Source organism: Saimiri boliviensis, chromosome 3 (assembly GCF_048565385.1).
Source record: "Saimiri boliviensis isolate mSaiBol1 chromosome 3, mSaiBol1.pri, whole genome shotgun sequence".
NCBI lineage: Eukaryota > Metazoa > Chordata > Mammalia > Primates > Cebidae > Saimiri > Saimiri boliviensis.
In genome coordinates, this window is record NC_133451.1 from 25,606,246 (window position 1) to 25,631,264 (window position 25,019).

General features: G+C 38.1%; 1 protein-coding gene across 2 annotated transcripts in view; it reads left to right on the forward strand.

Moving 5' to 3' along the window:
• Nucleotides 1–9,700: 9,700 nt before the first annotated feature.
• The window catches only part of TBC1D19 (TBC1 domain family member 19), a 164,775-nt gene continuing 149,456 nt past the window's right edge, over nucleotides 9,701–25,019 (forward strand). For both annotated transcript variants that reach the window (XM_003927498.4, XM_074395976.1), the window contains exon 1: nucleotides 9,701–9,929. In XM_003927498.4, the coding sequence (XP_003927547.1) occupies nucleotides 9,831–9,929 (99 nt within the window). In that variant the 5' untranslated portion in view covers nucleotides 9,701–9,830. The remainder of the gene's footprint in view (nucleotides 9,930–25,019) is intronic.

Consider the following 25,019-nt stretch of genomic DNA (forward strand, 5'->3'; position numbering starts at 1 on the left):
GACACCTCCTCCCTGGGCTCCACCTCCAACATTGGGGATCAAATTTCAACATGAGTTTTGGAGGGGATCAACATCTATTCTAGACCATGGCAGTATCTAATCTGTGTCTACCTGACCGTAAGCTCCAAGCTCGTGATCACTGCTCTCTTCCACTCGAATGATCTCCACTCTTTGCAAAGCCTCAGAATGAATCCCATTTACATTTAAATCAGATTCCTTCAAATAATTTTTTTAAACATAACAATATCCCAGTCTCTCTGACAAGGTCATTTAGTTACTAAAGAAAAAAGTTGGACTCACAACTATCCTTCCAAGGAAACAATAGTCTCTTTGGTAAATGCAAAGGTACTTCAAAGTCTGATAAGACTTATTTAAATCAAGAAATAGCTTGAAGAAATAATTGCTCTCTGATACAAAACTAACAATTCTTTGAATTTTATTATTATCTTTGAAGTGAGAAATAGCAAAACTGACCCTTAGGTCTATCCATTTATTAGAGAAAACATTATATTTTTTTTCAAAAAGAATAGTATATCAAGCTTCAAAGTTTCATATTCTTTTTTTGTTAATCATGTTTCTGACATTTTTAAGATTGCATCTCTAAGATTTAATAAAATCTTATTATTCTTCTAATATCTAGAAATTAATAACAGAGGAAGATTTTACAGAGATATGCAGAATGCACAACAAATAAGAGGAAATATTCTCCTCTTTCATACTTTATAAGCTTTTCAGTCCATAGGAGTCATCAAACTTAAATATGGTCATTGTAAGAAAGGAGTAGTTCTGAAAACTTCTGGGACTGTCAATGTAGTCACCATGTTGGGCTTGCTGGAGAAAAGGGACACCTGAACATTTTTGAGGCAAAAATTACTCTGATTTATCCTAGAGAAGAAATGTGAGCAAGCTGCATTCAAATCTCAGCTATTATTCTGGACTTTATTGTGACTTTGGCAGGTTATCTACCTTTCAAGTGTTTGTTTTCTAGTCTGTAAAAATCAGAGAAAATAACCACTACCTTGTGAGGTGTTGTAAGAGTTAAATGAGATACATTAGGTTCTTTCTTTGGATCTGTGCAGGGAGCAACCAAAAAAAAAACAAAAAAATAGGTAAAGAAAAGAGACAGTGACAAGTCACACACTAAGACAGTGGAAAATCACAGGACAAACTGTCAGAAAATTTGGCTTTGAACTTGCAACTCCGCCTCCATCTTGTGTGACTTGAAGCAATTCTTTTAATTTTGCTATTCAAAAGGACACATTTCCCTCTTGTCAAAAGAAGATGAAAGTTTTGACTTTCCAAGTTTGTCCTAATTTTGATGGTTCTTGTTTCAGGAATATAAAAGCAATTCTTAAAATTTATAAAAAATGTTACATCTTTACTCACCCTGAATACCAAAAAAAAAAAAAAAAAAAAAAAAATGTACTTTTTAAGCCTCCACCTCTCCTGTCCTCTTTCTTTATTTGTATTGTCAAATGAGGTTGTTCCAGCGAATGAGTCAGTTGAGATGGAAAGATTTATTTATCTGATATAATGTGTCAGTGGTGCTCTTTTAAAGGGTTTCTGGTATGCTTTGACAGTAAGCAATGTCATTAAAAAATGCTCTGGCAATAATACTAGTGGTAAGTCACAGCTGCCCCTCCCCTTTCCCCCAGGGGCTGCATGTGATTTTGCCACCTTTCTTTTTCCTTAACAAAAGTGCTATTTGACATATATTTTATGTGTAGTTCCATGAACTCAACTTCATTTTGTTTGGGGATTCCGGAAAGAATCTTATGCCTTGTTTAAGGATCTATACAACAAACCACTGGATTGGAATTCCTGCAGGGAGCATCCTGGAAGGGACTTGGGACCCTGCTCGAGAAGTCAGTCTCTAAGAGTGGAGTCCAATTCAGTGATGTCACAGACAGAAGAACGACACAGCGGGGTAGTGAGCCATAGAGCTCCATCAAACTGAAAATCGAAATGGAATTGTTGTAGAGAGTCTAGATGTCAGGGAGATGAAGGGAGGGGCCAAAGTAAAATGAGACTCGGGGATGAAGGTATGACCAGGACAAGGGCCAGGTATGGCCAGGTAAAGGGTTATGTCATGAACCTGTTGTGTCTGTTGGGATGGTTAATATTGTATGTCAACTTGGCCAGGCTATGGTCCCCGGTTTTTTGGTCAAACAGTAATCTAGGTGTTGCTATAAAGGTATTTTTGTAGATGTGAGAAACATTTACAGTCAGTGGACTTTAAGTAAAACAAATGACCCTCCATAATGTGGGTGGGCCTCATCTAATCCATTGAGGGCCTTAACAGCAAAAACTGAGGTTTTCTAGAGAAGAAGGAATTCTTCCTCAAAGCTGGAAAATAGAAATTCTGCCTGCTGCTCTGTCCTATGGATTTCGGATTCAAGATTGCAATATCAACTTTTTTTTTTTTTTTTTAACTGCACATTCAGCTTGCTGGTCTGCTCTACAGACTTTGGACTTGCTAGCCTCCCCAGGCATGTGATCCAAATTGGAAATGGGTTTTCTTTTCTTCAACCAGAACAACTTCAGTACTTGTTACCTTCCAGGCAACATATTAGGTACTAGACAGGTTGGGTTCCCCCTGAAGCAGATGCTAAAATAAGAATTTGAGTATAAAGAGTATATTGGAGTAATTCTAGGAAACACTGGTAGGGGAGTGGGGAAGTGAGACAGGGGAGGAAAGGAAGATGCAACAGGGCATGTTAACAAGAAGGGTATGGCTGGGGCCACTGGATTCAATGTCACTAGGACTTTCGAGAGAACGTAGTCCATGGGAGCCTCCAGCTGTGTGTCTGGAATGTGCTAAAAAGCAAGGATCAAAATGGTGCATTAACTTCTGGATGTTGCACTATTGAAACATTGTTATATTATAAACAGAGGCATATTTTGGAATACATACATAGTCTCATACATTTTTTAGATAAAGCTTAAGAACTCAAGGACATTTTGAGCTAAGAACCATTGTCTTTGATCTTTGTCTTTTTTCTTCTATCTTCTCCTTTGTATTAAACACTTAATTGAGAGTCCTGTTTAAAAGGACTCTCCTTGCTAACAAACCCACCTTGTTCCAGTGTCCATGTGTTGTTCTGTCTGCTACATGGAGTTTGCTTCAGGCTTAAGTCTTGGTAACAGGCTCTTGGTCCCTGCCCCAGACCCCTTTCTTATTCACAGCATCTACAGTGGGCCTGCCAGTTATGCACTAGAGCTCCTTGCTCTGCTACACATTAGCTCTGCTCCCAGATTACTGGGCCTCTGACATTTCCAGGCCTATAACTTGATCATAATTCCCCATCTGTGTCCATATGGACAACTTGCTAACTTCCATAATGGATAGAGACAGGCCCAACTGCAATCTTCAATTTGATCTCAAGGACCAGTATTGCAGCCATCCTATTCTTACTGCGTATGCTTGTCTTGTACATATTGCTAGGCCTTCAAGACAACTGGAAGGACAAGAAAGATTAAAATAGATGGTAAGTTCCCAGGAGGCAATGGAGGGAAGCCCAAAGTAAGAAGGAACAGTATAAAAGGAAACATTCGGCAGTAGAAATACACACACACACACACACACACACACACACACACACACACGAGAGAGAGAGAGAGAGAGAGAGAACACGTGCAATTATGAATGTGTTAGGTGTAGTTCGAGGAGGTAGGAGAACAGAATTGTGATCACAGAATTGAGGAGAAAATAGGCCAAGTGACTCCTGCTGTCTGTTAGCTGAAACCTAGAGGAAGTGCCTGGAGAAACTAGAACATCACTTTTCATTAGTAAACCTCTTTTGCCCCAAGTTGTACAGATTGTATTAGAGAATAGACTATTTCCAATGTTCATTTCTTTTGTACAACTCCACAGAGGGAAGCCTCTCAAATTCCAGCAGAGGGGCTTACAGATATAGGGAGGCCTGAGTTGAAAGCAATTTATGAGCAAGCTGCTTTCTTCACAAGTCATCGATTTTTGTCCTTTTCACAATGATGTTTGCAAATGTTCTGCTCCTGCCATGTAATCTGCTATGCATAGGCCTTATTTGCAATGGGTTAACCTTATTTGTTTTTCGTTTTTAAAATGTCACCATGATACTAAACAAATGCCACCTAGGTAAGTACTATAATTTAGATGCTTGGTCTAAACTACACACAAATGTCTCCGTGTGAATGGTAAGTAATCTGGATATTGTCTAACCCTTAAGTAGTTTATTTGTGGCCCAAATATCATTCACAAAGGTTCATATCCCAGCACCGCTCTCACGTGAAAGTCATTTCGGACAACATGGCAAAAGCAACCAGATATTCTTCTACTCCTTCATCTCTCTCCTAGGATTGCGGATAAAACACTAGATCAACTCTTACCAGACTTTCTTGTAGCTAGGGGTGATCATGTGACAAAGCTTCAGGCAGTAAGATATATGGGAAAGTCTTCTTGTGAGCTTCTCAGAAAAATATTCTTTTTTTTTTTTTTTTTGAGATGGAGTTTCGCCCTTGTTACCCAGGCTGGAGTGCAATGGGGCGATCTCAGCTCACCACAACCTCCACCTCCTGGGCTCAGGCAATTCTCCTGCCTCAGCCTCCTGAGTAGCTGGGATTACAGGCACGTGCCACCATGCCCAGCTAATTTTTTGTATTTTTAGTAGAGACGGGGTTTCACTATGTTGACCAGGATGGTCTCGATCTCTTGACCTCGTGATCCACCCGCCTCGGCCTCCCAAAGTGCTGGGATTACAGGCTTGAGCCACCGCACCCGGCTGAAAAATATTCTTAAACAGAAATGCATGCACAGTCATTGAGAACTTTAAAAAATTTTTCCTCTTCTTTCCTGCCTTTCTTTCTTTTTTTATATGTTTTGCTTTAAGTTCCAGGATACCTGTGCAGAATGTGCAGGTTTCTTCCGTAGGTATGCATGTGCCATGGTGGTTTGCTGAACCTATCAACCCATTATCTAGGTTTTAAGCCCTGTGTGCATTAGATATTCATCCTAATGCTCTCCTTCCCCTTTCCCCCTAACTCCCACAGGCCCCGGTGTGTGATGTTCCCCTCCCTGTGTCCATGTGTTCTCATTGTTCAACTCCCCCTTATGAGTGGAACATGCAGTGTCTGGTTTTCTGTTCCTGTGTTAGTCTGCTGAGAATGATGGTTTCCAGCTTCATCTTCTTTCCTGCCTTTCAAGACGGTGGTAGAACAAGATATTTGAAACCGCAGCAGCCATCTCGAGCCTGCGGCAATATGCCATGGAGGGAAAGCCAATACACTAGGGGTGGTAGAATGGAAAAGATGGAAAGAGCTTAGAAACTTGACATTTTTGAGACACGGAACCAACCTTGGGACTCTCTTCCAGACTTGTTGGTAATAACAAAGATCTTATCGTTTAAACCACAGGTTTTCTCCTGTAAGTGTTATGTTTTGCATAGAGTCAGCACGGTCCCTGAGATTACTCATGAAGCCAGTAGCCCAGTCTTTCCCACTCACATACAACTGTCTGGGACCATAGGCATGAAAAATGGGGAAGTGGAGGAGGATAGCACAGGCTGATACACAGTCTGGACTCAGACACGAGGTATGACTGCCGTTGTAAAGAGAGGTGGCAAGCAGAAGCAGAAGGGGCTTTTTTTCCCCCCCATGAAGGTCTTTGTGAATCTTGGGGTTTAAGCACCTTTGGTGCTTTGGTAGTGCCAAGGAAAGCACCCTGGACAGTGGCTTGAGGGCATCAGACATCACCAAGGCAGGCAGAGCAGAAGATCATGAGCCAGATTCTTTGTAAGCACACATGCATTACTTCCTGAGGACTCCTGGAAATAATGTGAAGAGACTCTGAAGAGGGGTTGGCGTCCTGTGCCAGCACATGAGGCAGTGACAGGTAATTGAAATCAATACGAGCTCATTTGTTCCCAAAGACAGTGAGGCCTGTGACGTGTGTGATACACGCAACACACATCATGATCTTTATTTATTGTAAGTGAATTCCTGACAATGTACAGTTGAATTTATTCTGCAGACCTCGCATGCTAAAAGCAGTCTCTTTCTAAAAGAACAGTGGAAAGTATTTTCCACGGTAGATGGTACAGTTTATACAAGTCACCCTCATGGGAATACAGTAAGGATATGTTTCAGCGTACCCTTGAAGGGTGCCTCAATGTTGAGTTAGGCTGGCAGGCTGTTACTGATGCGTTTCACAACCTTGCCATGTGATGCCACTAGTCAGTGGTTTTCAAATGCATCCTCTGCCCCTCCCCAGTGAAATCTGACACAGCATTATATGTACAATAGATCAAACCAAGCAGTTCTGAGAAAGGCAGGGTTGGGCCCAGAGCCCTACACATGTTGGCCCAGAAGCATCTCCGTCCTAAATTTGAGGGAATTTTGAGGAGACTTCCCTCTGTATCTCTTTTACTTTTGTCTCTGTTTATATTGTTTTAACCAATCAGATAAAATTGCAGCCCCTCTTGCTATCCGTCTGTTAGTCACTCTGAAATGTCAGAAATGGAGGGTTTTCCCATTTTCTACCCACCTTGGGTACAGTAAGAATTTTCTTTTTTTTTTAAATGCTTCTCTTTAAAAATTTTATTTATTATACTTTAAGTTCTGGGCTACATGTGCAGAACATGCAGGTTTGTTGTGCACCGTGGTGGTTTACTGCACCCATCAACCCGTCACCTAGGTTTTAAGACCCGTGTGCATTAAGTCTTCATGCTATCCCTCTCCTTGCCCCACACACCCCCGACAGACCCTGGTGTGTGATGTTCCCCTCCCTGTGTCCATGTGTTCTCATTGTTCAACTCCCACTTAGGAGTGAGAACATGCGGTGTTTGGTTTTCTGTTCCTGTGTCAGTTTGCTGAGAATGATGGTTTCCAGCTTTATCCATGTCCCTGCAAAGGACATGAACTCATTCCTTTTTGTGACTGCATAGTATTCCATGGTGTATATGTGCCATCAAATTTTCAAGGCCAACTTCTACCTTGTGGGATGGAGATGGTAATCCGTATCTTCAGTTCTTATGAGACAATGACTTTGAAGTAATAAAATTTCCAGACACACAGGTGGGAGACTGAAGTAGTCTATTTACCATAATGGCTCTTCATATAGCAGCCACATTGTTCCTTTGTGACTGAAATTCCTTGAGAAAAAGAACCATTTCCTACTCATTTTTGTATTCCTTGCCATTTCTTGTTTAGAGCAGGTGGTCGGAAAAGTTGTGTTAAATTGAATTGGAAATAGAGAGCAGAGGGCATTGTATAATTAAATTATACTCCAACACATCTGCTTCTATGTATGTAAAAAACAATTTAAAAATATTAGGATTAAGGGATTTTTCTTTTTTCTTTTTTCTTGGATGTGCTTTCAGAATCAAATCCAAACTTTGTAATTGTTGCTTTAAACTTATTATTGTTCTCTTCTTTAACAAAATTATTTTGAATCTCCATCTGTGCAAGGAATTGTTCTGGGCACTTTCCCATATGTTGCTATGTTTATTTAGTTACTTTCCATTCCCTTGTCAATAGTACTGGGCATTTTTATTTTTTATCACGATTTCAATATTTATTAATATATATGAATATTCTAATACTTGGTATATTTGTTCCTCATACTATTCCCTTAGTTGGATATTTTACATTCTTGATAGAGAGAAGAAAATGAAACTCTGATAGGGAAAAAGACTCATACATTTCTCAGATCTAGAAGGATGCCAGAATGTTTTCTGACTCCAAGCACTATGCCTTTTCTTCTGTTCTGCGGCTTTAGCTCTCCCTTCAATGCTCTATTACTGTTTTCAGCCGAAGCATCTTTATCTCTTTGGCAACTCATTACTCCATCTCTTTCAATCGCAAAGGAACTGTTACGGTAGCGCCTTCTCTCCTGTCTGTCTATCTGTCTCTCTCCCTTTGTTCAAAGTAAGGTTTGTGGTGGGGATTCACAGATGGGTGGAGTGTTGAGATAGACGAGTTGACAATATCTACTTATCTGCAGCTTTGAGAAATTCTGAGTTGTGAGAGAATGTTTTGTAGAGAAAATGCATTTTATAGAGTCTGTCATTAATTGCCTTTAAGTGCTTTGTTTCTTTCCTGCCTGCCTCTTTCTAAACTTGGTTTGATAAACAAAGTATACCAAGGGAGTTATTTAGAATTTGTACTTATCATCCCAGTATTCTGGATGGTGGTGTTATAAATGGCAGAGTGTTGTGCATAGAGGACGAGGCCGTGCCCTTTGAATTCGTGTTATTTCCTGCTTTAGTCCTTTGCTATTCAGAATGTAGCCTTTGGACCAGCTGCATCACAATCTCTTGGGACTTGTCAGAAATGCAGTTTACCAGTTCTTACCAGAGACCTATTGAATTAGAACCTGCATTTGATTGAACAAGATCTCTTTTGTTTCTCGTTAGAGTATCCTTTGCAGCAATCTTGGTCTGTTTTCTTGAAATCTTACTTTTGCTTTTCTTAAAATATGCATATACAGGTTGGGTGCTGTGGCCTACACCTGTAATCCCAGCACTTTAGGAGGCTGGGGTGGGTGGATCACTTGAGGTCAGTAGTGGTTCGAGACCAGCCTGGCCAACATGGCGAAACCCTGTCTCTAAAAATACAAGAACAATTAGCCAGGCCTGGTGGTGCACGCCTGTAGTCCCAGCTACTCAGAAGGCTGAAGCAGGATAATCACTTGAACCCGGGAGGCAGAGGTTGCAGTGAGCCGAGATCAGGCCACTGCACTCCAGCCTGGGCAGCAGAGTGAGACTCTGTCTCAAACAAACAAACAAGATATGCATAAATACATTTGAACTTAATTTCGATTACTTTCGTGAGGTTATTCTAATGTGTGTATTATTCACTAGGCCTTTGGCGGGGGGAGGTGGAGGTGCTGTTAGCCTTTTGGGATGTCTTTCAATCATTTAAATCAGTTACTTTTATTTCTGCTAAAAATCTTTTTTGTATTTCCTTGAAGGCAAGAACCCTATTTTATTAAACCTTTGTGCCGACATGATTCCTTTTATGTAAATGTTCAATAAGTTGAAAGCTGAATGAATTGTTAATAAATGCTTGAACGAATGAATACGTGGAAGAGGATGAATCTAGACGGTAAATTCCTTGAAGGCTGGGACAATGTTTTATTCATCCTTGAATTGCTCATGCTTTGCAGAAAACCTATCAATAACGTCTTTGTTAATTTGTAGTTGTTAGATGAGACGAGATTGTCTACTTATTCCTGGTGTAAGACTAGAGAAACGGGAGAAAACGAAGTAAAATAGTGTGCTGTGGTACAGTGCTAGGCACCTTCACGATTTTTACTTAAGATAATCATCACAACAGCCTGCAAATTGGGTGTTATTTTACAGAGGCGGAAACTATAGCACTTTCACGCAGCTAGTGTCAGAGCCTAATAATTCTTGGATGTAATTCGCAGTATCGTTGCGTGCCACAGTCCTGTTTCTGCAGCAATTGAGAGGGGGAAGAGAATGATCCTTTATATAGTAAAACGCACAATTCTCCGTGTCCTCCTTGTGCATCAGAGGCGCTGTGGCTCCGAAGGAATGAGCTTCTGTTCTTCCCTTTCAACCACAGACAAGGCAGGAACAATGGGGTGAAAAGCGTCTCCTCCCCGCCCCGGTCCTTTTCTGCTGGCGGAACGCAGATGCTGGGGCCTTCAGGCGCTGAGGGGACCCGAGAGGGACGGACACACGGCTCGGCAGTTGCCTGGTAACGCCCGCTGGAGGAGTCCCGGTGATAAGGTCCCGGAGAAGTGTCACTGGCCCTGAGTGGGACCCGGTAGCCCGTTCGCTCCGCGCCGGCGGCCTGTCCCCGCGGCTTGGCGGGCTAGGGCAGGGGAAATGTTGCAGGAGGAGTCGGACCTCTCGCTCATGATTGCCCAGATAGTCCAAAAGCTCAAGGGCTCCAATTTGTACTCTCAGCTGGAACGGCAGGCCTGGGTAAGTGAGGCCGAGTGGGAAGGGGTGGAGACGGGCGGGGCCGCGGCGACGTCTCTTCTTCTTCACCCTCCTCACCCAAGCCAGAGCTCGCCAGTGACCTTCCAGCTCCGCTCTGGAGCTCAAAAAACAAACAGACAAAACAAAACAAAACAAAACAAAACAAAAACAAACAAACAAAAAAAACAAAGCAAACAAAAAAAGCCCCACCTCCCTGTCCAGTGCCAGCTCTGCTGCCTCGGCCCCCGGCGTGGTTAACAGATTTTTAAACACGGGTGGGGCGCATCACACCATTTTTCAGACCAGAGAAACGCTTAGTTTACTGACTCATTTATCTGTTCTTGTAGTAATTTACAGGGTCTAATTTTTTAAGCTGCTGGACTCACTGAAGGTGGCTTGGACCACGCCTTCCCTCACTTTTTCCGTGCTGTGGGTGAACTTGGGCCCCCAGGTACCTTTCTGCTTTCTCGTCCATGTATCACTGTCTTGCACTTTACCCTCCCTGCAGTGATTCCTCGTCTATCCGTCCACCACTTAGCATTGGTTGGGTATTTTATACCATGCTAGGCACTGAGGATGACTGATCGAGATTGATCGAGATCTTTGCTTTTTTGTGACTGTAATATAAATGAAATCGTACAGTATGTACATTTTTTGCCTGCTTTCTGACATTTAACATTGCTTTTGAGATTCATCCATTTCATTGGTATTTCAGTAGTTCTGTTCCTTTTTATTACTGAGTAATATTTCAGTGTTTGAATGTACTACGGTTTGTTTATCCATCATTGTGTGAAGGGTGTTTGGGTTGCTTTCCAGTTTTAGAGATTGTAAGTAAAGCTGATGTATACATTCTGGTATAGGATTTTGCTTGGATATTTGTTTTCTTTTTCTTTTTTTGGATAAATACCTAGGGTTGGAATTGCTGAGTTGTTTGGTAAGTGTAATGTTGAATTTTATGAGAAAATGTCACACTTGTCCAAAGTGCCTGTATCATTTTCCATTCTCACAAACAATTCTGAGAATTCCAGTTGTTTTTGCATCCTTGATGGCACTTGATGTTGCCAGTCTTTTATTTTTATTAATTAATTATACGTCTGGAGTAGAAGTGTAATAGTATGTTATTGTAGCTTTTATTGCATTTCCCTAATGACTAATGATATTTTCTCATGTACTTATGTCTTCTTTGGTGAAGTAGTCTGTTCAAATCTTGTGCCCATTAGAAAAAAATAGTGTTGTTTATCTTATTGTTGAGTTGTAAGGATTCTTTCTATGTAAGTCTTTATCAGATATGCATCTTGTAAATATTTTCCCCCTGTCTGTGGTGTGGTTTATCTTTTTTTTTTTTTTTTTTTTTTTTGAGCCATAGTCTCCTTCTGTCACCAAGGCTGGAGTGCAGTCGTGCGATCTCTGCTCACTGCAACCTCTGCCTCCCGGGTTCAAGTGATCCTCCCATCTCAGCCTCCTGAGTAGCTAGTATTACAGGGGTCCACCATCATGCCCAGCTAATTTTTTGTAATTTCAGTAGAGCTGGGGTTTCATTATGTTGGCCAGGCTGGTCTCAAACTCCTACCTCAGGTGATCTGCCCACCTTGGCCTCCCAAGGTGCTGTGATTACAGACAGGAGCCACTGCGCCTGGCCCAGTCTGTGGATTATCTTTTCGTGTTCTTAACTGGGTCTTTGAAAGAGATAAATGCTTAATTTTGATGACATAAATTTTTATCAGTTGTTTTTTGATTTGTGCTTTTTGTGCTCTACCTAAAAATCTTTTCCTAACTCAAGGTCTTTAAAAAGTTTCTACTAGGTGTGTTTGTTCTAGATGTTTTATAGTTTTAGTTTCTACATTTAGATCTGTGATCCATTTTGAGTTAATTTTTGTATATGGTTCAAAGTAAGCCTTTTTTTTTTTTTTTTTTTTTTTTTACATATGGATATCTGGTATTTCCAGTACTGATTTGTTGAAAAACCTATCCTTTCTCTGCTAATTTCCTTGGCACCTTGTCAAAAATCAATCTCACCACACACACACACACACACACACACACACACACACACACACACACACACAATTTCTGGCTCTCTATTTGTTCCATTGATCTATTTGTTTATCATGCAATACCACACTATCTTGCTTTTTGTAACTTTATGTTCCTTTTTTTCCCAAAATTATTTTGGCTATTCTAGGTCCTTTGCTTTGCTATATGAATTTTAGAATCCATTCATAAAAAATTGTTGAAAATTGGACTGGGATTATGTTGAATCTGTAGATCAATTTGGGGAGAATTGACATTTTGACAATATTAACTTTTCTGGCCCATGGACATAGTTTTTCTTTTCATTTATTTATATTGTTTTTATTTTCTCTTGTTAGTGTTTTGTAGTTTCGACACACAAATCTTGCACTCTTTGTTAAGATTTCCTCTTAAGTATTTCATGGTGTTCGATGCTATTATAAAGGATGAATTAATTTGGATTGTTTATTATTAACATACAGAAATGCAATTGATATTGATCTATTTACCATGTATCCTGAGAGCTTGCTAAACTTACATATTGGTTATAGTATCTTTTCTGTAGATTACTTTTTTCCAGGTATATGAATCATATGCAGTTAAAGACAGTTTTGCTTCTTCCTTTCCAACCTATATGCCTTTTATTTATTTTTCTTGACTTTTTGTACTGGATAATGACTCCAGTGCAGTGTATTGCAGATGGTTTTTTTTTTTTTCAGGTTGAGGAAGCTCTATTCTATCCCTAGTTTTCTGAGAGTTTTATCATGAATGGATATTGAACTTTGTTAAATACTTTTCTTATAACTGTAGATCTGCTCTTAAGATTTTTTCTGCTCATGTTGATACAATGAGTAATACTGATTGGCTTTGAATGTTGCACCAACTTTGTATTCCTGAGATAAATTCTACTTGGTTATGATGCATTATCCTTTTTATATATTTGTTGATTCAATTTGCTAACATTTTACTGAAGATTTTATAACTATTTATGAAAGATACTGATTTGTGGCCGGGCACAATGGCTCATGCCTGTAATCCCAGCACTTTGGGAGGCCAAGGCCGGCAGATTGCTTGAGCTCATGAGTTCGAGACTAGCCTGGGAAACATGGCAAAACCCTATCTCTACAAAAAATACAAAAATTAGCTAGTGTGGTGGTGCACATTTGTAGTCTCAGCTATTCGGGAGGTCGAGGTAGGAGGATGGCTTGAACCTGGGAGGCGGAGGTTGCAGTAAGCAGAGATCACACCGCTGCACTCCAGCCTGAGTGATAGAGCCGGACCCTGTCTCAAAAAAACAAAAAAAGAAATTTATTTTTAGTTTGTTTTTTTCCTTGTAACACTTTGTCTGCTTTTGATATTAGGTAATGCTGATCTTAGAAAAGTAGGTGGGAAGTATTCCCTATTTTCTGGAAGAATTTATATAGAATTAATATTATTTTCTCCTTACATATCTGGTAGGGTCCCAGCAAAGTCACTGGGGTCTAGAGTTTTCTTTATAGACACATTTTTAATTTAAAAAATTAATTAAATTTTAATTGAAAAATTTAATTAAAAATATATGCAGGCCATTTAGATTGTCTATTTCTTTTTCTGTAGGCTCTCGTAGTTTTTATGTTTTAAGAAGTTGCCATACTTACTCTACTTTAATGAATTTACTCATATAAAATTGTTTGTTCCCCTATACTTCTTTTAGTGTCTGTAGGATTTGTAGTGATAGCCCCTCTTTCATTCCCTGTATTGTAATATGTGCTCTTTTCCCCCTAATTAATCTGGATAGAGATTTATCAATTATATTAATATTTTCAAAGAAGTAGCTCTTGTTTTCATTGTTTTTGTTTTCAGTATCTTTGATTTTTCCATTTACTATTTTTTTCTGCTTACTTTGGATTTAATTTGCATTTTTTAGCCATTTAGGTGAAATTTAGATTTTTGATTTGAGACCTTCATTCTCTTCTAATAAAATGCTTTAAATTTCTATGTACTGCTTTATCTGTGTCTATAAATTAGGCTATATTCTATTGACATTTTCACCCAATTCAAAATTTTAAAAACTTCTTTTGTGATTTTTATGAGTTCTAATAACCCATAGGTTATTTATAAATGCATTGTTTATCAGTATCTTTTTTTGGTTGATTTCTGGTTTAATTCTCTTATGGTCAAGAATAAAATATGTATGATTTTAGCTTTTTAAAATTTATTTACTTTTATCATCCAGAATATGTTTCATCTTGTATGTTTTATATGTACTTGAAAAGCATGCTTATTCTGCTATATCTGTTCCATAATTGTCAATTAGGTCAGGTAGACAATTTTGTTTCAGTTTTCTATATCCTTATTGAGTGTGAGGGCTTCAGTCAATATAGACAAGGATCAAGCTAGGTTTGGGTTTTTTATTTACGTACTTATTTATTTTTTAAATTGTGCTTTAGGTTCTGGAGTACATGTGTAGATCATTGCATAGGTACATACATGACAAGGTGGTTTGCTGCCTCCATCCCCCCATCCCCTATATATGACATTTCTCCCCACATTACTCCTCCCTACCCTCCCCAATCCCCACTGTCCCATCCCTAGCCCCCCCAACAGACCCCAGTGTGTGATGCTCCCCTCCCTGTGTCCATGTGTTCTCATTGTTCAACACCTGCCTATGAGTGAGAACATGTGGTGTTTGATTTTCTGTTCTTGTGTCAGTTTGCTGAGAATGATGGTTTCCAGATTCATCCATGTTCCTACAAAGTACACTAACTCATCATTTTTTATGGCTGCGTGATATTCCATGGTGTATATGTGCCACATTTTCTTTGTCTGGTCTATCATTGATGGGCATTTGGGTTGGTTCCAGGTCTTTGTTATTGTAAACAGTGCCATGATGAACATACGTGTGCATGTGTCTTTATAATAGAATGATTTATGGTCCTTTGGGTATATACCCAGTAATGGGATTTCTGGGTCAAATGGAATTTCTATTTCTAGATCCTTGAGAAATTGCCACACTGTCTTCCACAATGGTTGAACTAGTTTACACTCCCACCAACAGTGTAATAGTGTTCCTATTTCTCCACATCCTCTCCAGCGTCTGTTGTCACCAGATTTTTTAATGATTGCCATTCTAACTGACGTGAAATGGTATCTAAGTGTGGCTTTGATTTGCATTCTCTAATGACCAGTGGTGATAAGCATTATTTCATATGTTTGTTGGCCTCATAGATGTCTTCTTTTGAAACGTGTCTGTTCATATCCTTCGCCCACTTTTGGATGGGCTCATTTGTTCTTTTTTCTTATAAATCTGTTTTAGTTCTTTGTAGAGTCTGGATATTAGCCTTTGTCAGATGGGTAGATTGCAAAAAATTTTTCCCATTCTGTTGGTTGCCGGTTCACTCTAATGATTGTTTCTTTTGCTGTGCAGAAACTCTTAAGTTTAATTAGATCCCATTTGTCTATTTTGGCTTTTGTTGCCATTGCTTTTGGTGTTTTAGTCATTAAGTCCTTGCCTATGCCTATGTCCTGAATGGTATTGCCTAGGTTTTATTCTAGGGTTTTTATGGTGTCAGGTCTTATGTTTAAATCCTTAATCCATCTGGAGTTAATTTTAGTGTAAGGTGTAAGGAAGGGGTCTAGTTTCAGCTTTCTGCCCATGGCTAGCCAGTTTTCCCAACACCATTTATTAAACATGGGATCCTTTTCTCATTGCTTGTTTTTGTCAGGTTTGTCAAAGATCAGATGGTTGTAAATGTGTGGTGTTGCTTTTGAGACATCTATTCTGTTCCATTGTTCTATGTCTCTGTTTTGGCACCATTATCATGTTGTTTTGATTACTGTTGCCGTTTAGTATAATTTCAAGTCTGGCAGTGTCATACCTCCAGCTTTGTTCTTTTTGCTTAGGATTGTCTTGGCTATGCAGGCTCTTTTTTGGTTCCATATGAAGTTTAAAGTGTTTTTTCCCAGTTCTGTGAAGGTCATTGGTATTTTGATGGGGATGGCGTTGAATCTATAAATTAATTTGGGCATTATGGCCATTTTCATGATATTGATTCTTCCTAACTGTGAGTGTGGAATGTTTCTGCATCTATTTGTGTCCTCTCTTATTTCCTTTAGCAGTGGTTTGTAGTTCTCCTTGAAGAGGTCCTTTACATCCCTTGTTAGTTGTATTCCTAGATATTTTATTCTCTTTATAGCAGTTGTGAATGGGAATATGCGATATTGATTTGGCTCTCTGTTTGTCTGTTATTGGTGTATAGGAATGCTTGTGATTTCTGCACATTGATTTTGTATCCTGAGACTTTGCTGAAGTTGCTTATTTGGCTTGAGGAGATTTTGGGCTGAGACGATGGGACTAAATATGCAATCATGTCATCTGCAAGTGGAGGCAATTTGACCTCCTCTTTTCCTAATTAAATACTCTTTACTTCTCTTTCTTGCCTGATTGCTCTGGCTAGAATTTCCAATATTATATTGAATAGGAGTGGTGAGAGAGGGCATCCTTGTCTACTCAGGATTTCAAAGGGAATGCTTCCAGTTTTTGCCCATGCAGTATGATATTGGCTATGGGTTTGTCTTAAATACCTTTTATTATTTTGAGATACGTCCCATTGATACCTAGTTTATTGAGAGTTTTTAGCATAAAGGGCTGTTGAACTTTGTCGAAGGCCTTCTCTGCATCTGTTGAGATAATCATGTGGTTTTTGTCTTTTGTTCTATTTATGTGATGGATTACGTTTATAGACTTGTGTATGCTGAACCAGCCTTGCATCGCTGGGATGAAGCCTAGTTGCTTGTGATGGATAAGCTTTTTGATGTGCTGTTGCAGTCGGTTTTGTTATTGTTGTGATTACCTTCAGTATACCACAGGCTTCAAACTCCTTTAAAACCAGCGGTTGTTGGGAGGGAGGCCAAGGCAGGTGGATCACTTAAGGTCAGGAGTTCAAGATCAGCCTGGCCATCATGGTAAAACCCCGTTTCTACTAAAAATATGAAAACTAGCCGGGCGTGGTGGTGCATGCCTATAATCACAGATACCCTGGAAGCTGTGGCAGGATAATTGCTTGAAGCCAGGAGGCAGAGATTGCAGTAAGCCAAGATCACGCCACTGCACTCCAGCCTGGGGGATAGAGTGAGACTCCATCTCAAAAACAACAACAAAACCCAGTGGTAGACTGCTGTTACTTTGTGCCTGGCATAGATCTTAGGGTGCTACAGAGTTTTTCTCATTGTTTCTACTACATCCTTGACTTTCTTCAGTCTTTCCTTGCCTGTTCCTCAAGGGAGATCTCACTCTGTGCTCTTGTCCCCAGCAGAAGTCTGTTATTTGTTATTCAATCCAGGGCTCACGGTAGGTGCAGGAGTCATCTGTTCTTCTGACTCTGTCCATGTGTTTTATCATTGGTGTGGTGCTTTCCCAGCTTTGGCATGTTCCATTTCCTTATCCCTTTGGCAGCCCAGCTCTGCCTGTATCTGTGGCAAGTATTGTATGAAAGACCCATACCTGCCCCTTGCCCTAGTGCTAGTTTACCTCTGCTTTGTATTGTTGTAGGATCCTGAGCCCAAGGTAATTTTCTTATTTTCCTATGAGGTTGAGGGTTTTCTTATCTATCCCAACCCCAGAAGCAATAAATTACTGCCTCATCTTCAGAATGGGAGGGTTTCTGAACCTTCCCCCAGTGTTTTAGTCCTTTGCTTCAGATGAGAGGAGAGTTTGGCCAAGGTAGCATGGTTTTATGCTTGTCCAGCAGTGGCAGCCTATCTTTTTGTGCACACCTGTGCCACAAAAGAGTGCTCTTTGTAGCTTTCTGCTCTCAATCTTTTGTATGGGCACCTGGCATAGACACATGGAAAAGAATATGCAGATGAGTGTGAATACCCTGTTTCATGGTAGCCCACATCTTGTCTATAATAGTTAAAATTTTAGGTCATTTCTTCTTACACTCTTGTATGGTAGCTTCCTTTTCCTCCTGTGCTCTGCCAAAGGTGAAGCAGTATGGAATCCCATTTGTCCTTGGAGGAGCTTGTTACTCCTTGAAATTTAATTCACTTGGTTGCCTCATAACTTAAGTTTTCCGATGGGTTCAAAATGTATGATTTTTGAATATTGTACTGTTTTTCTTATTATTAGGCTGGGGGTGACATGCTTTTGTAGTGGCTTTCTACAGTAAAGCTAACAGAACTCCAATAATTAGTGTATAAAGATTGCTATAATGTCATGAGAACAATTGGTATGTAATTTTCCTTTCTTGTAATTATCTTTGTCAACTTTTATATCAAGGTTATGCTGGCCTCATAAAATGAGTAGGGAAATGTTGCCTCCCTTTTAAAATTTCTACTTGCCACAAGAGTGTTATGAGATTTATTATTTTTTAAATGTTTGGAAGAATTCTTCAACGAGACCTATGTCTGGAGTTTTCTATTTGAGAATATTTTTTTAACTAATAGACTTTATGTGTACAGAAAAATTGAACAGAAAGTACAGTTTCCATTTTTCCCACTCCTTTGCACAGTTTTATCTATTATTAATGTCTTGCATTAGTGTGGTACATTTATTTTGGTTGAGCTAATATTGATACATTATTATTAACTAAAGTTCATAGTTTACATTAGAGTTCACTCTGTCGTGCAGGTCTATGTTTGTGTGTGTGTGTGTGTGTGTGTGTGTGTGTGAGAGAGAGAGAGAGAGAGAGAGAGAGATATGCTATGTTGGTTTCACTACGCTGGTCTCAAACTCCTGGGTTCAAGGGATCCTTCTGACTCAGTCTCCTAAGTAGCTGGAATTCCAGGTGTTCACCACTGTATGTGACTACTATGGGTTTTGACAAATACATAATGTCCTATATTCATGTATTCACAATTCCAGTATCATAGAGAATAGTTTCACTGCCCTAAAAATCCCCTGTGCCTTACCTGTTCATTCCTCCCTTCCCCCTGAGACTCCGGCAACCACTTTTATTGTCTCTGTAGTTTTGCCTTTAAGAATGTCATATAGTTGGAATTACATGGCATATTGTTATTTTACTGTCTTCTTTCACTTAGCAATATTCATTTAATGTTCCTCTCTGTATTTTTATGGCTTGATAGCTGATTTTTTTTCTGTTTAGAAATATTTTATTGTATGGATATACCACAGTTTGTTTATGCATTCACCTGTTGATAGACATCCTGGTTACATCTAAGTTTTAGCAGTTGTGAATAAAGCTGCTATAAACCTTCATGTGTAGATTTTTGTCTAGACATAAATTTTCAATTATGTTTGGTGAATACCAAAGAGCACAACTGATAGATTGTGTGATAAGACAGTGGTTAACCATTAGAAACTGACAACCTATCTTCCAATGAGCCTGGGCCATTTTGCATTCCCACCAGCAGTAAATGAGAGTGCCGGTTGATCCCCGTCCTCCCCAGCATTTGGTGCTATCACTGTTTTGGATTTTAGCCATCCTAATGTGTGTTGTGATATCTTATTATTTGAATTTGCATTTCCCTAAAGATATATAATATTAAGTATCCTTTTATGTTTATTTGCTATCTGTGTGTCTTCTTTGGTAAGGTGTCTATTCAGATCTTTTGCCCATTTTTTAATTGGGTTGTTTCCTTATCATTGAATTTTAAGACTTTATTGTATATTTGGATACAATTGTTTTGCAGATATTTTCTTACAATCTGTGGCTAGTCTTTTTATTTTTTTCATTATCTTTCTAAGAGCAGAAGTTTTTAATTTTAGTGAAGTCTAATTTATCAGTTTTTTATTTTTTATTTTATGGATTATGCATTTGGTATCGTGTCTAGAAGTTAATAGCTAAACCCTAAGATCCATTTAGATTTTCTCGTGTCTTATCTTCTAGAAGTCTTACATTTCTGTGTATTACATTAAGGTCTATGCTTCATTTGGAGTTAATTTTGGCGAAAGGTCTCAGGTCTGCTTCTAGACTCCTTTTCTTGTCCCCCCCTCACCATCCCTGCCACCTATCCTCTCTTTCTCTTCCTACCCCATCCTTGTGGGTCTTTCAGTACCATTTCCTGAAAAGATTGTCTTTCTTTCTTGAATTGCTTTTACTCCTTTGTCAAAAATGAGTTGGTGATGTTTATGCAGATCTATTTCTAGGTTTCTGCTCTGTTCTGTTGACCTATTTGTTTATTCTTTCCCCAATACCACACTGGCATGATTGCATAGCTTTCTAAGTCCTGAGGTTGGTGGTGTGAATTCTCCAACTTTGTTTTCATTCAGTGTTGTGTTAGCAAGAGTTTTAATACAGATATATTTATTTATTTATTTTTATTTTTTATTTTTTTTGAGACAGAGTCTCACTTTGTCGCCCAGGCCAAAGTGCAGTGGCACCATGTTGGCTCACTGCAACCTCCCTCTTCCAGGTTCAAGCTATTCTCGTGCCTCAGCCTTCTGAGTAGCTGTGATTACAGGCATGTGCCACCACCCCTGGCTAATTTTTGTATTTTTAATAGATACGGGGTTTTGCAATTTGGCTGGGCTGGTCTCAAACTCCTGCTCTCATGTGATCCATCCTCCTCAGCCTCCCAAAGTGCTAGGATTACAGGCATGAACCTCTGTGCCTGGCCTATACAGATTTTATTTTAATAGATATAGAAGTATTTGGATTTTTTTATGTCTTCTATTGTCTGTTCTGATAGGTTACATTTTTCAAGGAATTTATTTTTATTTAAATTGTATAAATTATTGGCCTAAAGTTGTTATAATAAACCTCTATTTATTTTTAATGTCTGAAAAAATCTGTTACCATTTCTGATAATGGTAACGTGTGTGTGTGTGTGTGTGTGTGTGTGTGTGTGTGTGTGTGTGTATGTGTGTGTTTGAACAATTTTGCTAGAGGCTTATTAATTTTATTAGTCTCACCAATGAACTTTTGGGGTTTACTAATTTTCTCTTAATTTCAGATCAGTTATTATTAATTTCCTCCTACTTTTTTGAGATTGATTTGCTGTTGTTTTTCTAGTTTCTTAAAATGGAAGCTTGGGCTATAGATTTGAAGTCTTTCCTCTTTTATAAAATATGCATGCAAGGTTATAATTTCTCTTCTGAGCATTGTTTTGACTGCATTCCACAGTCCTGATGAGTCATATTTTCATTATCCTTTTGTTTAAAATATTTTCTAATATCTTCTAAAATTTTTCTAGTATTTGACTCAACGGCTGTTTTGAAGTATATTGCTTAATTTCCAAGCAATTAAGATACTTTAAAAATATTTTTGTTATTAATTTCTAGGCTGAAGCTTGCTTTGCTGATTTGCTTAATTTGCTAAGGCTTGCATTATAGCCCAGAATATAGTCAGTTTTGCTGAATGTTCCATGTGATCTCATAAAGAATGTTTATGTTGCTATTGTTGGATTAGATTATATATATATGTCACTGAGGCCAGGTTGGAAATTATGCTGTTCAGCTCTTCTATAATTTTACTGATTTTTTTTTTGTTTGTTCCATCAACTATTAAAATAAATATGTTAAAATCTCCCACGATGATTATGTATTCGTCTGTTTCTCCTTTTAATTCTTTCAAATTTGTGCTTGTGGGTTTTTAGTAGTTATATATGGATTAATCTTATGATATTTTCCTATTGGTTTAACCTCTTAATCGTTATAAGTATCTTTCTTTATCCCTAGTGAGGCTCTTGCCTTAAAGTCTGTTTTGTATGGTGTTATTATAGCTGCATCAGGTTTCTTTTGGTTGCATGGTATGGCTTTTTCTATCCTTTTATTTTCATCTTCTTTGTGACTGTATTTAAGGTATGTCTTGTAAAAACATCATATAGTTGTCTTAAAAATCCAGACTGACAGCTATAGTATTTATTTTATTTTTTTTAGTAGAGATGGGGTTTCACCATGTTGGCCCCACAGTCTGGTCCTGACCTCAAGTGATCCTCCTGCCTTAGCCTCCCAAAGTGCTGGGATTGCAGGCATGAGCCACTGCACCTGGCCTTTTTATTTTTTTTTTAATAGTCTTTAATTGTATTATTTAATCTATTTACATTTAATGAATTTACTCAACTATATAGTTTTATAACTCACATCTTAATATTTCTTATTTGATCTACTTCATATTCTGTTTTCTCTCTCTTTTGCCTTCTTTTGGATTATTCAAAGTCTTTATTATATTTTCCTCTTCATTAACTTGTTTTACTGTTCTTTAGGTAGCTAAATTAGAATTACAGCATTTATTCCTGATTATAGTTTTATATAAATTTTACTTTTACTATTTTTCTGTAATATAATGCTAGAACCTATAACAGTTTACTCACCCCTTTCTTTGTTACTTTGCTATGCGTTTTAAATCTGTGTATATTTTATATTTAATAAGACATTACTATTTATTGTATTGCAGCATTAATATTTAGTCAGTAGTATTCATTATTAACCACATCTTAATCCTTTTTGCCCTCATGAAGAGATGATAGTATTACAAATAAGTATATACAAGTCCATACATAATCTCTTGTGCAAAATCTAAGGACCAGATATTAAGGAATTCATATTATTTTTTAAATTATAGAAAGGTAATGCATGCATATTTTGTATGTTATTTAATATCCCTATCAGGATCTGGCAGCACCTTGTAATCATATACGTTAATATTTCTGCAACAAAATGCATGAATTTTTACACTAAGTGTGATAAATGACTAAATATTCAGTTGTCAATTTTGCACCACATGAGCTCAAGTCAGGACAGATTTTGCCACCAATTCAGTTGGAAAAAACTTGGTTTGCAAAGCTTTTCAGATTTCAGGATTTCAAATAATGGATTATGGATCTGTACATATAGCATCAGGAGGTTAATCCTTGAAGTAATAGAAAATTGGGCAAGGGAATAGAAAGAAGGATAAAGCAGGAGTCAGGAGATGATTACACAGGAAACTCAAAAAGTTGTTTGGCTGGTTCTTAAGATAAATAAACTAAGATCTATATTTTATATAGGTGTATTTGTAAAATCAGTATAGATGTATTAGAGAGATCTACAATATTATAGATTCATACTTTAAAATAATATAATTATACATCTTTAAAAATAATGTAATCTTGGACTTGTAAGAGAATCTGTGATACCAAATTTGCCTTAGTTTATATCCATTGGCACTGACACTTTACAATCAGCTTTAATAATATACTTTTAAACAACTGGTGGTTTGTTACAAGCTGTTTAAAATTTAATCAAGAGGGCATTTTCCTGCCACCAGCATCTTCTGAAGTGCCTTCATTTTATCTGTTTGGGTATATCCAGAAAGTTCTAGAGCAGTGTTGTCCAATTTAGTTGGAAATATAAAAATCACACAGAACGTTTCAAAGCCAAATACAAGTGATTTTTAGGTTCCCCACCCCTCACCATTAGCTCTTCTCTTAAACATTGACTGCATTTTAATATATCCCTTTATGTATTGACTTTTTTTATTTTAAGAGCATGTAAAATTTTGTATTCTCTACAAAAGGGCTATGTTTTTTATTTTCCTAGTTACTTTAGGAAGTCAACCTGCATCTTAAAATTGAATTTGCTCGCCAGGCGAGGTGGCTCATGCCTGTAATTTTAGCACTTTGGGAGACTGAGACATTTGGATTGTCTGAGCTTAGGAGTTCGAGACCAGTCTGGGCAACACGTGAAACCCCATCTCTACTAAAATACAAAAGAAATTAGCCAGGTGTGGCGGCATTCACCTGTAGTCCCAGCTACTTGGGAGGCTGAGGCAGGAGAATTGCTTGAACCTAGGAGGCGGAGGTTACAGTGAGCTGAGATTGTGCCACTGCACTTAGCCTGAGAGACAGAGTGAGACTCTGTCTCTACAAAAAAAATAAAATAAAATAAAATAAAAAATTGAATTTGCTTACTCATCTTGTAGACACGGGGGTGATTAGCACCAGATCAGCCATGTTATTTTATATTATCATGCATTATTTGTATTAAAATGGGTGTTGTGTAATACCCCGAATGTTATTTTCATTCCATTAAGTATTTAAAATGTTTTGCTGCTCAGCTTGTCATTATAAATAATAGAATTGCAAAAGGAAGGAACGTGAAAGAAGATAGGCTTTGAAGAGAGAAGGAATAATCCAACTAATAGGTTGTTGTCATAAGTCAAGAACCCTGATTACCTTTGCTTTGAACCGGGGAGTGCTGTCATCCTTACCCATAAATACTTTGGCTGTTGTTTGTCCTTTAATCCTGAAAAGTTAAAGCAGTGAAGAAATGAGTAATAGTGTACAGGATTTTAAAATAAGAAAGTTCTTGTCTCCATAGAAAATACATATGTAAGGGATAAGAGAAACACTAAAATGCAGGTTTCCTTTGTGTAAGTACATCTCTTCATGTTTTATTTCAGGTTTTAGAAAAAACTGAGTTGTTTATAGAAGGTCATGTAGAGTTGAATTAGGTAAGACAAAGTTGAAATGAGAGGCCCAGAACTTAAAGTCTAATAAAAAAATAAAAATAAAATAAAAATAAAAAAATACAGGAAAATAAAAAAAAATAAAGAAAAGAAAATTGGTTACTAAATGTGAACTGAACACTTTCAGGCATAAAGTATGTCATGAAAGGAGGCTAAGAATAAAGATGCAGATGAAGAGGGGACAAGACAGCCAGTGCTGAAGAGGGGATGAGATGATCAGCTTGGGGATGTCAGCAAAATAAAACCAGTGAGCAATCCATCCTCAGGTGAGAGAAACCAGAGCAGGGCTAGAATATACAGCACAGAATGAGTATAAGCCATAGTCAGCTTTTGCAGAGCCAAAACTTTCCATTTGAAAGTAGAACTTATTCCTGGCTAGTGTGTGTCCACTGGGATTACTAGGATTATAGAAACAGATCTGATCTACAGTTTTAGAAAGATCCAAAAGTGTTAGGAAGAAATAAAGATACATAGTAATTCAACATAGTTTAATTGAGTCTCTCTTCTGTGGTGGAGATGGACTCTTGAGAGAAATTAGAAAAGTATAAAACAAGCTCATGGCAAGGATATTTTGGGGATTGATGTGAGAAAGGACATTATATCCTTTTAAAATGTCACTTCTGTTTTAGCTTTTTGTTTATATATACTTATATATTTGTATAAATATATGTATTATATATTTTTATATATTGTT